Source organism: Pistacia vera, unplaced genomic scaffold (genome assembly GCF_008641045.1).
Source record: "Pistacia vera cultivar Batoury unplaced genomic scaffold, PisVer_v2 Contig284, whole genome shotgun sequence".
In the NCBI taxonomy this organism is placed as follows: domain Eukaryota; kingdom Viridiplantae; phylum Streptophyta; class Magnoliopsida; order Sapindales; family Anacardiaceae; genus Pistacia; species Pistacia vera.
Genome location: NW_022196095.1, coordinates 937,115 through 955,387, shown reverse-complemented (window position 1 = coordinate 955,387; position 18,273 = coordinate 937,115). Strand labels below are relative to the sequence as shown.

General features: G+C 35.9%; 1 protein-coding gene across 1 annotated transcript; it reads right to left on the bottom strand.

The window, feature by feature from the left end:
- Positions 1–12,927: 12,927 nt before the first annotated feature.
- On the bottom strand, positions 12,928–15,787 carry LOC116134301 (mitochondrial uncoupling protein 3). Its single transcript, XM_031419990.1, has 2 exons — positions 15,245–15,787; positions 12,928–13,787 (listed from the first exon to the last, which is right to left on the bottom strand). Exons 1-2 carry the CDS (start codon positions 15,617–15,619, stop codon positions 13,245–13,247), a joined length of 918 nt encoding a protein of 305 aa, XP_031275850.1. The 5' UTR covers positions 15,620–15,787; the 3' UTR covers positions 12,928–13,244.
- Between the last annotated feature and the right edge of the window lie 2,486 nt (positions 15,788–18,273).

Here is an 18,273-nt window from a genome sequence, read left to right as displayed (position 1 = left end):
ACAATTACATGAAAGATGGAAAATTTGGGTTGAGATTGTCAGTTTTAAAACATGTTGTGAAACTTACATTTGCACCCCGTTATTTATATGAGATATATTGGTTTATTGTGTATGTTTTGCAAATAAGATGAGACTTGTTTTATAATGAGATATTATGAGCATGTGTAAAAGGATAATATAATGAGAAAAGCTTATGTTTATAAGAAAGAGTATAAGTTTTACGAGAAAGATAGCATAAAGTGAGAGGTTGCTTTCAAACCACCCTATGTAGCACTCATTTCCCCCCTATTATGTTATGACTTTGCATAAGCGTATGATTGGTTATTTTTCGGTCCTAGCGATACATGATTCTGCGGGGTCGAAGGCTTGAGCGATGGGTGATACCACCAGGCAATATTTGTGGTGTTGGCCTAAGAGGGTCAAAGGCTTGGGCGATGGGTGATTCCGTCAGGCAGGATTTGTGGTGTCGGCCCAAGAGGCTTGAAGGCTTGAGCGATGCATGATTCTGTTAGGCAGGAATTAATTCATTGGCCCAAGTGGGTCAAAGGTTTGAGCGGTGTATGATTCCGCCTATCAGGATATGATTGTGTCGGCCTAAGCAATGTATGATTTTGCTAGGTCAAAGGCTTGAGCGATATTTGATTCTACCTAGCAAGATTGATTTAGTGATTCAATTTGCGCGATGTTAGATCTCGCTGAGTTGGACGGATCTACCCTTGGGTACTAGTAATGGTGAGTGTTTCTAGTATGAGCCATGAGCTATATTTTTGGCATGAGTTTTTGGAAATATGAGAAACAATTATGATTGATTTATGTTAGTTCGTGAGAAATGACTTCAGATTTTGAAATATAATTGTAGTGATGTTGTCGGAAAAGCAAGAATAATCATGGCATGCCTTAAATGTTGTTTTTAGAAAAGCTTTTAGTTACAATTATCAGTTTATGAGAAATAGTTTAAAAGTTGAAAAATGATTGTTAGAAATGAGATTTTATTAGTATGAGAGTTTCATTACATGTTTGAAAGTATTTATAAACCGTCCACTCACTAAGTATTTCACCTCACTCTTTTCAATTATTTCTCCCCCACCATGTAATACCCCGGCCCATAGCCGGCCCAACACTGTCAAGATATTGTTTACTTTGGCAGTTTGGGTGGCCCAACTCCGAAGCATAGCCCCTCATGGTTTTGTTTTTAGGCCTAAGAACCCTTGCTTAAGCCCAAAACGCGTCTTGACATTTAAGGGAATTCCTTGGTATTTAACCAGCTTATGCCCTTCCTTCCCAAGCAATGTGGGATGTCTCATTCTACCATACAAAGCTTCATAAGGTGGTATTTCAATGCTCGCTTGATAACTGTTATTGTAAGCGAACTCTACCAAGGGCAAATACTTGTCGCAACTCTTTTTGTACTACATCACCATTGCTCTCAACATGTCTACCAGAGTTAGAATTGTCCTCTCTGACTGCCCATCTATCTGAGGATGAAAGGATGTACTAAACCTCAGTTTTGTCCCTAAAGCATTCTACAAACTGGGCCAAAAACAAAATTTGATACTTGGATCCCTAGCTAACACTAGAAACTGGGGCACCATGGAGCCTAATTATCTCTAACACATAGAGGCTTGCCAACTTGTCCAGAGAATATGTTATCTTTATTGGCAAGAAATGAGCAGACTTTGTCAACCGATCTACTATTACCCAAATACCATTGCGACTATCCTTAGTACAAGGAGCTCCAATTATGAAATCCATGGCAATATGTTCCCACTTCCACTCGAGAACATGAAGGGATTGTAATGGCTCTACTGGCCTCTGATGTTCAGCCTTAACTTGTTGGTAGACTAAACATTTAGAGACAAATTCCACAATTTCTCTTTTCATACTAGGCCACCAATAATGTTCTCGATGAGTATGATACATCTTAGTACTCTCGAGATGTAGGGCATAAGCCGAGGAGTGGACTTCGTCTAAAATTTCTCGCTTTAAATTTGTTTGGTCCGGTACACACATTCTACTAGTCATCATTAGAGTCGCGTCATCTCTTATCCAGAAATCTATCCAAGATCCACAACTAACCTTGTACCTTAACTTTTCCAAACGGGGGTTTAATTTCTGCATCTCCCATACCTGATCCACCAAGATCAACCTCACTTGAAAATTCGCCAATAGTCCTTCTGATTCACCGATGTACAATTCTACCCCTAAATTTCTCATCTCATGTAGCAGCACACGTATGGTTAATCTCATAGGGAAATCATACTTTGCGACTTTCTGCTAAGGGCATCAGCTACCACGCTAGCTTTTCCAAAGTGGTAATCTATTGTGCATTCATAATCCTTAACTAATTCAATCCATCTCCTTTGCCTCATGTTTAGCTTTTTCTGGATGAAAATGTATTTTAGACTCTTGTGATCCGTGTAGATCTGGCAGGTTACCCCGTATAGATAGTGTCTCCAAATTTTTAAAGCAAACACCACCACCGCCAACTCTATGTCATGAATTGGGTAATTCCACTCATGATTCTTTGAAAGCATATGAAATCACTTTTCCTTGTTGTATTAACACACAACTTCGTCTCTGCTTGGATGCACCATTATAAATCTCAAATCCTTCCACTCCCAAAGGTAAGGTAAGGACAAGGGCTATTGTGAGTCTCATTTTCAACTCCTGGAAGCTCTGTTCACACTCGTTAGATCGTTGGGAGACCCTTGTGCAACATGAAAAGAATTACAAATAAATATCTAGGCAAAGGATTTGGAGTTAGGTGATTGTAAGGCAAGTACACTTACACAATTTCTATGGACTACATGCATTAATATATTGTCATTTTTTGCTCATTTTTTGCCAACCATTTTAAGAGGCAAGGGATAGGTTTATCTGTAAACTTCTTAGTGTACTGTACAATAGTTGGCAAACACTCATACATCCACACCTACACACATCATGAACTAAACAAACATATTAATGGTGTTTGAAAAAGAGATACATATTCACATTACAACAAAACCATGAGAAATATAAAACATGCACCTAAAAAGTGTAAATAAACCTAGTCAAGTCGTATTGAACCTTCTTAGTTTTTGGGTTCTCAGCATTATGTTATGGTAGTGTTTCTTAATGTACTCCGCACATCTTACTAAGAGACTTTAGGGTCTCTTCCCATGCAACTTTTCCCCATAGATAAGAGTTGAAGTACTCTAAGTCATCTACCCACTGAGAAATCTCATACCCAAGTTTCCTCATCTTTTTTTTTTTTTTTTTTTTTTGGTTCAAAACAAAAGTCTTTTAACACTATAAGGGCTAACTTCATAGCATCCTCAATTGAAGTACCCTCGCTGGAATTTCTTCCAAAAAATAATTTCTCAAAGTTCATGATTTCCATACTCTTTGACTTATTTGAGAAAAACTTGTCTTTTATCCTAGTACTTATTGCATCCTTCATCAATTGAGGTCATTGTCCAAACCTCAACCCATTTACCATTTCAAACTCATGCAGGGAGAATCTAACTAACCTCTCACCCATACTAAACCACATCTCATTTTCCAGTCCTTTGGTTTTCACTTCCCTTATTAGCACATAATGACATAGTTCACCGAGGAATTTATTGGGCCTAATGTCTAGGAACTTACCAAAACATGTGGTCTTGAACATTTGCAACTAAGTTTTGATCAGCTTTTCTCTCAATGTCTTAAACAATCCAAATGAAAAAGGTTGGTAACAACCGCCTAAAAGTACGAAGCCTCTAAAGTCCTCAAGATGTGTCACTCTAGCCATTGCTTTGCACAACAAAAGAATTGAGAAAAGTTCAAATTGCATCTAGGATAAACATAAGCCGATATCACCCAACACCACTATTTAAATAGTTTCAACAAGTTTCTAACTTAATTTAAAAATCATTTTTTGTTTGATACCTAGAGTGTCGACAATATTGGACGATTATGGCCAATGTGTGTTCGACCCAAATGTCTAACATTCTCTAATAGCAAGGGTATCAGACGATTTCGGCCTACCAAAGAAAAATATTATAATATTATTGGCCAAAACTGTCTGATACTCTAGCTATCAGTGGGTGTTGTATAATTGGGTAGAACCCATATTGACCAAAATCATCTGATACCCATTGACACCCCAAGTATCCAAAAAAAAAAAAAAACACTTCTTCTTCTCCCAACAGACACTTATGATTTTTTTCTGAACGGGCCAACACCCTTGTCAACCAAAAATCCTAAGTGTCCATAACCCTTTATATCACCTCAATCCACCCCATTTTCATGTCATTGTGCACTATAATCAACCATTTATCTCATCCATACAACCAAAATACATTAAAACCCTAAATCTAATAACGAATCTCAATAAATCAAACCTAAAAATCGCAATAATTAAAAAAATAAACAGCAAAAACCTACTCACCATAAATACATTTAAAACCCAAATCTCTCCAATCCTCAATGTCGTTTGAAAAAATTAGTAGAGGAAGCAATTACATACCTTCCTCAATTCATTACTCAAATGCTTATTTCTCCAATCATTTAGGGAACAAAAACAAAATACTGGCTTTCAAATTACTCAAATAAACGTTCTTAGAATCGTTTATGGCACAAAATCAGTAGATTTTTGTTTGTAGGTCTCAACTAGTTTTTTAATTCAAGTAATGGAGAATGAATGGGTTTTGGTGAGGGGGTTAAGGTTTGATTATATATGAGGGCAATTTCGTTTATAAATTTTGTGTAAGTTGGAATTGTGCTATTTTGCGAGAAAATTTTGTAAAAGTGATACTTTTCAACTTAGGGCTTGAAAAAAGTGTCATTTAATTTAATTTCTCGAAAATATGAAATTTTAAGCTCTGTTTGGTTCACTCTTTAAAAGAGTATACTACTTTTTCCAATTAGGTTAAACAGTAAATTATGCCTTTGGTTGCATATTCAATTCAAAACAATTCAAAAATACTATTCCATTCAACTTTTTTACCGTTGTGAGTAATCCTTTTCATAACTTATTCTGACTACTTTTTCGTATTGACATTTATTCCTTCTTCTTCTCCTTATTTACTCTTCACCAAAATACACCCGTGAATCTTGTCCTCTCTCTTTGTCCATCAACCAAGCACAAAGCACCCATTTTCTTATCTTCTTCACTCAAAAGACTTCTTGCATTACTTTTTTCTCTTACACCTTCAGACACCATTATTCCTTCTTCTTCTCATTCTTCACTGAATGTTTTAGACCCGTGAATCTTTTTCTCCATTGCGATCTCTTTCCCCCTCCTTCTGGCAACAAAGCAATTTGCACCGATTTTGGGCTCTTTCTCACTACTTCGTCACTCTCGTGAAGGCCACCTTAGTTTTCTCTTGTGTGCTCTCTCTCCTTCCATCAACAACCCTTCTTGTAATCATTTTTGGATCAGATCTAGATATAACTAAGTTCAGTCGGCTAACATCTCTCCAATTTTGTCATCAACGTCTTAGATTCGATGCACATACGTAAGCCCGTTAACCCTCTGTTTGTGTTTTTTAATTTTTTTCTTTCATTTTTCCTTACTAAAAAATTGATGATATTTTTCTATTTACTTGAACACTACCTGGTTTGCCAGGAGAAGAATCAGGAGACTAGCACTTTAATGTATCAAGCTTCTCCTTTTATGTGTATGCATGATTTAGGCTAGATTGAGAAGACAATGAGAAGGTTTAGGGAATGTGTTTTGCATTAAGTATTATTGTAGTTGACCATAAAATCTACCAATGTGGTGAAATGCAGATACACCTGCATCTAAGTAATCTAAGTAATTGATTCAGCTCAGTAGTTGACCCCTAGCTAGAGCACCAATTGAACTTGTCCTTGCCAACATCCCTTTTGTTTCGGGGAAGCGTTCCTGTTTGTGTTACGAGAAATGGCTATGTGTTGATAGAGTGGATTGCCTGTTGTTCTTAGCACCCCTCTCTCACGAAAGACCTATAATAGTCTTTCAGAAAGGTTTTACCCTTTGTATCTCCATAAACACAATTCATAGCCTCGTATACTATGCAAAGGCAAAGAGATTCTATATAAAAGATTATATACCTATATAACGGCAGCCCTTTTCTTCACCATTTCAATGAATTTCTCTCTCTTATCCACCAACATCCCCTCCGTTGAATAATCACCAACTCCCCACTTTGCCCCACGCAAGTAGTACTTGTTTTCAATTTGTAGTCGGTTCTTAAAATTTTCCATAATATAGTAACATTAACATTTAGTATTTCATATGATATCTAAATGCATAATTAATATAAAAATGGGCTCATCTAATTCGATAATAGGATGCCATCAACATAATTAGCCTTATAGGGTGAGTGTTGTAACTTGCTAACTTGCTGCATGCAAAACTAAGTCTAAAGTGGATTCGTTTGACAATTGAACATAAAATAGAGCATAAGTTACATAGCCAAGAATTTACTTCTCTTTATTCAACTTGGATTTTTCTAGCAGCTTCTTGAGCAAAGATGATTCTTTAAATCTTGCATCATTTTTTTTATATAGTGCACACCACATAAGCATTGTGTGTAAATCTATAATAGATTTTACCCGTGACAATGATGTCGAAGCATGGTTCCTGTTTAAAGCCTTAAGTAAGCAAAAATAGATTCTATGCATTTTCGTAATGCCAAAATGAGGATATGATTTTACCATCATATTACATTTGTATGCAGCTAGTTAATTTGTAATTTATTAGTGTGAATTACAATTACCAATAAGCTTCTATTGGAGTGTTGTCACATGATTTTGGGATTATGAAATTATCTTGAAATTATTTGTCTAACTTATGTATTAATCATTTTGTAGGTTGACAACTCCAAGTTGATCGTAATAGCTATTTACGATACTATGAACAAATGTACATATCACTCAGCCCACCGACATAGAATTGATTATTACTTTCGATAGAGGAAGAAGTTTCAACTTTTTTCTGCAATGGGGGTACACCAAAGACCTTGTTGGCCTACTTTGACTGTAATGTCCCTCGTACTTACCATTGAAAGTAGTGTTGGGTCAAACGAGGTAATATTTTCTCTTTGTTTTGTTTATAATGTTGTAAGTTGCATATGTTCGTGTTGATATGTTTGTTAATTGTTACAATGTTTCAATCTTGGTTGTTGTTCCCACCCTACTGTTATTAGATGTGTGAGTCTATTCAATGCACCGTTGAACTCACCCATTAGTTTTTAGAATTGTTGGCTAAGCAGGTGAAAACAGGCTATAGTACCGCAATAAAATCTTCTGACTACAAGAAGATTAGTGAGTAGTTAGAAAATGTAGCGAAGATGAAATTGGAAGTCAAACAGTTGTCTTCTAAGTACTTTCGCTTGCGATTGACATACTATTCTTGGCGTGCACTAATTAAATATACGGGGTTTGGTTGTGTTCATGAGTTGCAAACTCCAACATGTCTTAAAGAGATTTAGAAAGAATATGTAAAGGTAAACAACATATTTTTTTTTCAGCTCTTATAACACAGTAGTTGGTATGCATTTTTTTTGGAAAATATGAATTAATATATGTTTGTTTTCATTAACAGAAAAACCCAAGGGCGCAGCAATTCCTACATAAGGGACTTCTTGATAGAGAGTTATATGAGGTCATATTCGAGAAGCAAAACGCAATTGGTTGATTTGCTTACACATCTGCGTCTCAACCTGTGGTATCTAACATTGGTTTTCCCAATCCTATTGAGGCGGACATGGATTTAGATAACTTCGAATCTAGTCCAGATAGATCAACTGGGGAAAAACGATCTAACAGGTCTGGCTCTAGCCGTTCCGTAAATAGGAGGAGGAGGAGAGACGTCTAAAGAAACCAACTAGTGGGTGTGATTGGTCAGTTGGCGGAAGCTATTTCTAATAGGACTATGGGATTTGGCATCATATCACTGTGTCGATGATGGGACCGAAGAGAACACAAGTGTTGGGACGGATCAATAGTCCCTGAGAAATTATCAGGAAATTTTGAAAAGTATGCAATTTCCACCACAACTATATTTAGATGTTGTGAAGTACTTAGTTGCCAACCCAAAGTGGCATTAGAAAATGGTGAACATGTTACTGGAAATAAGAAAATTTTGGATTTATAATGACTTCCATGGTATGTGATGACGGTGTTTGACTTCCTTGTTGAACTTGTATTTTTTTACTTGTTAGTCTTTATTTATTCCTTTGACATTTGAGATATTTTATATTTACGACCTTCATATTTAAGACTTAACTTGCTTTGTTATAAGAACCGATACACAATGTGTTGTTGTGCAATGTTTCATATATGTTGGATATGGTCAACAGATTTTAAAATTGAATGTTAATTATACTTTGATTAGTATTACAAAAAATATGAACTAATGAACAAATTGTTACAAATGGACAAGTATAGATGGCGTTGTCTAGCCATACAAATTGTAATCGAGATAATGAAAGTGAAAAAGTAGAGTTATATGTACATGCTGCAACCGCATTGTGTGGGACTATTGCGTATGAAACAGAGTTCAACATGCAAGGACGTCAACCTAGACATACATCTACATTAAATGTTCACGATTATGTAGTGGAACTAGTAAATGGTCATCCTACAAGAATATACAATAAGTGTCACATGGGCAAACGATGTTTTTAGACCTTATGTTATATATTGGCACAACAAGGCAAAGTGCGGGTAACCAGGCACATGAGTATTGAAGAGCAAGTAATGATATTTTTGACAACAATTGGGAAAAACACATCAAATAGTGATTGTATGGAGGATTACCAACATTCCAATGAGGCAATCTCTAGATATGTCCATGCAGTTTGTGATGCGATATTGGAGTTGAAGTTAGATTTTATCAAGCCACCTGACTTCAATGATGTTCCATTAGAGATATTGACCAACCAAAACTAATACCCTTTCTTTAAGGTACTTCTTAATTATTTTTAATTAGTTGGTAGTTAAGTTCATTATTTTATAAATGTTGTTAGTCTTCACATATTATTAAAATGCAATTTTGTCAATAAGAATGCATTGGAGCGATTGACAATACACATGTACATGCGTGGGCACCAGCTGAGGTAGCCGATACGTACCAAAATCGTAAAGGGACATTATCACAGAATGTGATGGCCGTATGTGACTTCAAGATGTTGTGTTCACATACATCGTCACCGGCTGCGAAGTATCTACCCATGACACAAGGATTTTAAATTCAGTTCTAGATAATCCTGATTCAGGTTTCCCACATCCTCCTCCAAGTATAACTAACTTCTTTACGTATTCTAGCTAAACTGTAAATATTTTTTTAAGATTCTGCAAATAACATTCAGTATTTCATTATAGAAAAATATTACTTAGTAGATGCGGGTTATGCAAACAGAGGTGGGTTCCTTGCCCCACATAGACGGGTTCCTTACCATGTTCCCAATGCGCGTTGTAGCCTTTCTGGACCCTTGGAGTTGTTTAATTACAGACATGCATCACTTCATAATGTTATAGAGAGGACCTTTGGTGTTTTGAAAAAAAGGTCTCACATTCTTGATGGCATGAACAATTACCCATTGGAGAAGCAAGCTAAAATTGCCATGGCATGTTGTGTAATTTATAATTTTATCAAAAGGTTCGATATGAACAACCCCATCTTCCAAAAGTTTAATGCCAATGGAGTTTATGAGGAAGGGAATGGGGCGGGTTCGAATCAACCGACTCAGCATAATACAGATGACATGGGAACTCTGATGGATAACATAACTACTGCTATGTGGGTAGAACATGAATCCATCTCGTAATTATTAACTGAATATAGGTGTATGAAGGATTCTAAGGAATGATTATCAGTAGCTTCGTATTATTAATTTAGATATGTATTAATGTCGTGTTTTTAAATGATATATTAGTAGTTGAAATTATTATGGAGAATTTGTTTTTAATTCAGTGATAAAAAAATTACCAAACAACTAATTAATATTATTTAAATGTAAATTGAAAAGTTCAATAAATCAAATAATAAATTTTTTTAATAAAATGCATCAAAATATTCTATCTTAAAATCCTTTTTGAAAAAATATACCAAACAATTATTCAGTAATTAATTTAACTCTAATATAATATTCAAATAATGTACCAATACATATTCAAATTCAAATCTTATTCCATTAAATACAACTCAACTCAATTTTTTCCAAAAGACTATTCTAAAAAGTGTCAAAATAGTGAACCAAATGGAGCGTTAAGTAGTAGATTTCGTGTTTGATATTTATTTACAGTTGGGTCATATACGTTGTTTGCTTGAGAATTTTTATCTATGTATGTTGAAAATGTTTACAAAATTCAAATTGCTTAAATGATACATATTGGATAGATGAGGTATGAAATTTGATTTCGAATAATCAACTTATGATTTTTATAATGTTATGGGATTAAAATGTGATTTATTATTAGAAAATTAATAATGTTTTGCTTACAACTGAGTCATACAGTTAGATAAAAATTGTATAAAATTTATGGAAAATAACTATTCTATCATTTGCTTTTTGCCTGGTTGATTGTAGTGCGGAATGACATGGTTATTAGATTATTGAGATTTTCTATTCTTTCACCAACTTGCATGTTGGTAAGATAACAGCAAGGATGTTTGTATGTTCTAAGGATAATTTTCAATCGAAAGATAATAGAGGTTTTTTAACTGTAATTTGAGAGCAAAAATAAGTACTAGTTGGGTGCTCTTTTTATTATTATTATTATTATAAGAATTTTATTTTGTATTTAGATTTAAGTTGGATTCAAGCAAACATGTTAAACTGCTTTCGGAATTACTTTAATTAGTAATAGGTCGGGTAGAGGATTGGGGTAAGTAAGCTTAGAGAATAATAGATGTTGTAAAGAATGATTGGTAAAAGAAATAACGGTCCACAAATTGTAAAAATGAGCTCTTATCATGATTTTTGTTAAATCAAATATAGTTGAAAATAAAATATAAAACACTTAATTTGAGGTGTGTGTAGTTTTTCTCTTATTCACTTAAGAGTCAACATTAAAATAAAATCCACAGGGTATTTATCTTAATTAATTTTAAATTTTTTTGCTTTTAATTAATTAAGCATGTCAAAAAATAATTAAATTAAGTTTTTTTTTTTCTATTTAATAAGACCCTTTAATTTTTAAATATTAATAATATTATTTTAAAATAAAAATACTAAAATTAAAAATCTTTCTTATTTCATAATCATGAAAAAATAGATAAGGAAATTAATTATCGTATGCGAAGTGACGGACACATAAGATAAACAATCTTGAAATGAAGGAAAATGCACCGTTAATGGATCTTTGTCAGTGACCGTTGGGTGGTCCTAATTGAGGGGCATGGTAGCTAATTTTCAAATTTCAAGTGCAAGTTTAATTTTGACTTGTACTTTTCTATACTTCACATCAAGGCCAGTGAAATGTAGGGCCAAAAAAGAAAGACTAAACGAAGTCGTATGTTCAAAAAATTCAATACTAGTCAATTTAGATGTAACAACTCAATTCCGTGGTATGGTTGAACTGAATGTTAAAGTTTACATGATGGGGACTAATTTTATAGTACCTTTTCAGATATCAATAATTAGTTTTAAGTAGAGTAAGACATTGAAAATCAAACTGAAATCTAAATTATGATTATTTACGAGTTCATTAAAGCTCGTTAACAAGATTTTATCCAAACTATGATAGCATTTTAATAAAATAAAATAACAAAATAAAAGATAAATTAGTTTATAATGTACAAATAAACAATTAAAAATTAAGAATATATTATATTATATTTTAGAAGGTGAAATGCAATAAATATTAAATAGTAAGATAATTAATTTTTTTTTAAGAGGGCACAATAGAAGAGATAAGAATATGAAGGGCTGTTTAAAATTTTCAAATTTCTTGGGGGCGATGTGCTCTCTTACTTTGTACATGAGTCCACGCCTCCCGTGATTAGATTAGATATGGTAATGGGCTGTGCCGGATTGGTCCTTGATTGGGTACCCCTTGGCCCATGCCCAGCCCGTGTCTGACCCCATGACCTTTTCCTGGCCTTTTGTGAGGATGTCGAGTAATGTCCATTTTTGTAACTCCCAGTCCTGGCCCATATTAATTTCTATAAATTTTTTTCTCATAAACAATTTTTAATATATTTTTCTTTCTCATTCATATTAACTTGATTAATAGTATCTTTTGTTTTAATCACCATATTATATTTTTTGTGTACATAGATTAATATAGTAGACAAAAAATCTTGAGTTTAACTAAAATTGCAATTGATTGTTATCATAAATTCATACTAAAATCATAATCAAATAAAATAAAATTTTAATTTTTTTTAAATGATAAAAACTCACGCCGGGCTAGACGATAATTGTCCCAGGCCTGGCTTGTACCCGGAGGCAGGCCCTAAAAACCATGCCCAAGCCCGTGCCCATCCCTGCAAACAGTGGATAATGCTTGGCCTGTTCAGGCTGGGCCGAGTACCTGGAAATCTGGGTATAATTGCCATCTCTAGATTAGATGTAGTAACCACCTGCAACTCACGGCTGAGTTGCTGTCGAACAACCACAAATAGATGCAGTAACCACCTACAACTCACGGGAAGTAGCCACAACAACTCTGGACTGTGCGAACAGTTGTAGTGAATTGACAAGAAGTGGCAACTGAGTAAACACACGAGCAGACATAGCTGCTCACACTGACGAGAAGCTATAGCAGCTTGCATCAGTGAGCAAAACAGGGTGATGGATTTAAAAAATTAATCATAACTTCATATTTAAATTCAATATTTTAAATTTGACGGCATATTACACATTTCATTCCATTACCTCAAGATTTCTTATTATAATCAAATGAATAGAATCACATTCTATTCATCCCAATAAATTCTCGTTCACTTTCCTATTTCATACAATTCCATGAAAGTAACACCGCCTTTAATAAACGCCCACAATAGAGCTTACCGGATAATCAGGTGAACAAATTAAGCTAGAAAATATATGAAGGCAAAGAAGGGGACCTCTCTAGTCTCTACTACATCACTTGAATAATATGACATTGCTTGAATAATCCTTGCCACGCTCTTTCATTTTGATGACTTTCAAAAGGTATATAAATTACTAAATCTGCCCAGAAACCCAAGCACAAAATCCATGTGGCAAACTTAAAAGCCTATGGATAATATGCGGCCTTCCAACTGGTTTTAAAAAGGCATTGTGAATTACCAGGCAGAACATTTAGAAGGAAGACAGCTCAGCAAATTGTCGGAACTTCTCATAGGATACCCAGAACACAAATTGCCACGGACCAAGCCTGGCCCATGTAGGAAAGAAACCCTTCCACAATGCTCGTAACCCTTCACTTCTCACTGTCTTCACCAGACAATCATAGGAACTGGTATACATGATCTTATCTTCCTTGCTCGCAGCCTGATTCATTATTCTTGTCTTTACTACATCAGCTGGACAACTCAAAGCGGTTGCAGAGAGACCAGACATAATAGATGCCAAGGTGTGGGCGTAGATGTTATCATCAGCTATCTGATTGTGGATAACAAAATGTTTTGCCTGATCATAACAAGCCAATTCTCCCATATTCACTAAAAATGCTCTTTGCACATTCGGCAAAACTCCTTTCCACAGTCCTCCAAATCCTTCTGTATGAATGATCTGGTTCAAAGCTTCAAATGGCCCCAAGTATCTAGGTCGGAGACCTTTGCTTACCATACGACCATCAGCTTGCATTCTCACCTTAACTAGATCAGCAGGGCTTGCTATTATCTGTGCTACTAAGAATGAAAGGCAAGTTGTCACAAATATATATTTTGTGAAAAGAAATAATTAAAGGCAGCTATCAATACATTTGTTAAATCCCTGAGAATAAAGTATGCAGGCTACTGGATTAATTGTGCAATTTGTAAATATAGTATGCATTAGCCAACCCATATTGGTCATTCTGTGACAAAGTTTCAGTAGGTTCTCATATGTACGTAAAGCTTTACGATTTGAAGGCCATATTGTTGTTAGATTTATTCAAGTCAGACAACCACTATAAAGAGGAAGATTTCGACAAGTATACATTCTTGATGGAACCAAGCAAGCAAAGGAAATAATCAATCTTGAACATGGCAAACAAATAAAATCAAAATTATTCTTTAAATTTCGATTGAACAAGTTACTTCTACAAGTATCAACAGATGAAACAGTGAGTGCTGAGTACCTGGGGGTCAAATATAGATACATCACCAGTTATAATTTACATAAGAAAAATTAACTGTTAATTGAATAATCTTACAAGTAAACTTGTGAGGCTAAAATAGCTCAAAAAAAAATTAAGAGCATTAGGGTACTAGAAACCAGTGATACCCTCCAGAATACCTCAAGATGCGTTTCATCCAAACTCCAACCTCTACGATCAACAGTCAATTGTAAGAGAAAAGATCAATCATAACCTATACTGGAAAATTTTCACAATCTTCAATCAGCAAAACCAGACATAACAACTACCATAGATACATTAATTAAACTATTTTTTGAATGGGTAAGATTAAAGATGGAATTTATTTCAGCATCAACACACCGTTTATTATGTCACTTATGAGCAAAGACTACAGGCAAAGTCATTTCATCAGTCATAACTTCTATACCCAAGAAACTATATCATTAGGTTTAGTAAAAAGTAAACTTCATAAGAAAATGAATGGTACTTTCAAACTAATTCATTAAAATATGACTTGCAAACCTAAAGAATAATATTCTCTTGCTTTTCTATTCAACTTCATTGTTTTGAAGAAAAGCTCTAAGTCATTTGTAAGGCTTTTTCATTTTTTTTCTCTTGTATTTGCTTGTGAAAGTAGGCATCTCGATTGAATTGTCTTTATTTAAGGTAAATTTCATTTAGCATTAGCATAGTTGAAGGTTAACTTGCTGGTTGAGTTGGGAAAATAGAGAGACCTTTCGGCAATAATCTTGATGGAAGAGCAATTTTTTTTCTTTGTTTATTTTCAATACAGTATCCGGATTATCCCTCAAAAATATGGAAACTATATGATATAGCAATTATTAGACCATAGAGTTGGACAGTGAATATCAAGCTTTGCATTGATCCAACGAGAATAAATCATATCATACTTATAGTAAAATGTCACGAATTTATTCAGCACCTAAAATGTTTGAGTTGTTCCAAAGGGCGTGTAAAGAAATTAAAAGAGTGATCTATAAAATCAAAAAAGGAATACCTGGGCAATGACGCCAGAGATTCCACCCACAAGAGCTTTAGAAGAGAGGGAAAGAGAGGCGGCATTATCGGCAACAACAAGATTTCTCAAATTCTCGTAACCAACGATTCTAATAGGAGTGTAAAAGAGGTGTCTTATAATGGCAGGAGAGAGGCCTTTGTAGAGGCTGAGAGGACCCTGTTGCCGAACGATTTCCGATGCGACTCGAAACGCGTTAGTGGGTCGAGCCAGTGAGTCGGACTGGCCGTGTAGTTGGAGTCTTGTCTTGATTAGGTCTATTGGAAAGGTAGTGGTTTCTGCCATCATAGCTGAAACTGAGCTCAATAAGATCTTCATCTTCGTGTGGGTTTGGCCATGCCCTTCGCTTTGCTTCATGGCTAAACCAAACACAAACTTAAATGGTGCCTACGCCTACTAACTAATGTAAGTCATGTAAGACATTTCCGCAAACGGCTTGCGAGCATGGTTATTATGTAACATTGCAAATCTGCAAGATAACATGTCTGTCACACGGCATCGTGAGGAAATTTAATTGCAAGGACCTCTGAAATTTGCAATTGAGAAAGTAGCAAATTATTTTGCATTTTTTTTAAGTTTGAAAAACTAACGCCACTTAAGAATCACTAAACATGTAAAAAGGGTTAGACTAAAAAGATTTAAACATATATGGGTAATAGTATAATTAACAGAAATTAAATTAAAAACAAACCCCCACAAAACACCCCCCCCCCCCCCCCCCAAAAAAAAAATCAAAATCGATTAAGAGACGGCCTCAACCCAAAATAAGCGACCGACTAAACACTCGACTTCTCTCTTGCGATTTTCAACGATTTTTGTTCCCATTTTCTAGCAAATCTTTGCTCTTTGGATTTTCGTTTCCCTGTTAGTTATACATACAAACAATGGCTGACATTAACAAATGTAAGGAAAACCCAGCCCCACTCCAAATTCTAGAGTCTGGCGGTTGTTCAAAGGTTGTAGAAGAAGAGGTTTCGGTGGACCTTTCAATGAGTGAAGCTGCTCCACTGGCAGAGGACACGTCGGTGGTAGAATGGGTCTGAAGACGAGGACATCGGTGCAAATTCTGGCGAGGAGGAGGAAGAAGAGAAAGAAGAGGTACATTCCATACTATTTTATGAAAAAATTGTTTGTTGGTACCAATTTGGGGATATTTAGTTGGTGTTGGTTGTTAGGGTTGTTGTGGCATTTTGTCGAATAGTTGGCGGCATCGGGGGAGTGGCTGTTTTTGGATTCCAGATGATAGGGGAAGGTAAGGGAGGCCATAGGGAGGTTGTTTGTAGGAGGTTGGAGAGCTGGATTTGGCAGGAGGGGGCATAATAGGGGGGCTAGGGGCTGCCTATGGCCAACTTTGCAATATGCAAGGCAGCGCCCCCCCCCCCCCCCCCCTTTTCCTCTTTATTCTGCCCCCTACTGCCATCCCCAGCAATCTCCAGCCATCAAACCTTCCACAACAGCCTCTGCAGGGCTTGCCTTGGCTTCCTCGGTCCTCTCGAAGCCAAAAACACCCACTCCCCGATGCCCTCGAAGTCCGTATCCCTCAGATTGGCAGCCTATTGGTTGTTTTGGTTTCTTTTTTTGTTGATATTTAATTTATATCGATTGCACTGTGTTGTCGAAGCATGAATTATAAAGAGTATGGGTTAGAGGTTGTAATCGATATGATACCATTTCCCTGTAAGGGTGACGACTAGGTCGAGTTGGCAAGTGTTTATCAAAATAAATGAGATTTTAGGTGGACAAAAGAGGGGTATGGACTTATTCAAAGATAGTTGTTTCGGTCATTTTGTGGACATGGGAGAGAATTGGAATAAGGCATTTCGGGGGTAGGTAGAACATTACATGTTGTGTTTGGCAGAGCCCTTATCATGTTGTTTTGATTTGATGAAACACATCGATGAGGCATTGACACTGATAAAGGTGCGACAGAGCACCGTAGCTGATATTTTTTATCAACACAATGTCATCATGGATGTCTCCTTTGGCTAAAGCTTTGTGAGCATCTATGAGATGTTAATGACAAAGGCCAAGAATGGAGGTGCATCAAAGGAAGGCTAGCAGAAAAGAATAGCCGCAGAAGAGTTTGATGGTATCTTGGCTGAGTATCGATTTGATGAGAGGATGATGTAGTATACACAGGGGGAAAGGCCTAAATATGGCAATAGCTAGGCTAACGTGAAAAGGGTGTATTGCACCGTGAACATTAAGACAATGCATTGGGTAACCGTCGTATGACAACTCAATGAGGGCTTGCTGAGGATCCTTGATTGCAACCTAACTATTTGTCGGGAAAGGAAACTAGAAATGGAGATGTAGCCGCTGTGTCAGTTATTCCTACAGCTGTTGCGAGACAGCGGCCTATTTGAGCACTTGGGTGATTCATTGCTGATGAGAAAGTGGCCACACAAGGGCATTCCCGTCCCAATTAATGACGCAAGGTAAATTGTCTATAAAACTCACATATTGCAATTGTTCTATAATCTAATTATAATAGTAATGTCTTCCTCATATTGGGGTGCTGATTTTGGGGTGTATGCACTCAAACTTCTTGAGTTTGACATTACTAACACCCCAATGGACAAATTGAATGATGATAGCATGAGCAACTTTTGGGAGCTCTTGGCGGTTGAATGCTTTCATGGTAAGATAGATCCCGTAGTTGCTATCAATTGTGCTTAGGTGGTACGTGGTTTATTTCTTGCCATTCATACTTGCTTTTTATACCTTTTTTTTTGTCACGGGATGTTTGATTGAGGTTTTAATGCAGGGGTGAAGCTTTAACAAGCTAATGTGGCCAGAAAAAAAAACTTGCAAAGGATGCCATTGAGTTTGTGAGTTTTGCAGGGAGTTGCTAGCACTTATGGGGTGTTTTTTTTATCTTTGTTTGCTCATTGAATTGAGACTTGTGTTTGGGGATTGTCTTTTCTTTATGACATTAATTTGGTGAATTTTGTTTGTGAGACTAAGATGCTATTTCTTGGATGCTGTTAGGATTGTGAAGCACGCCATGG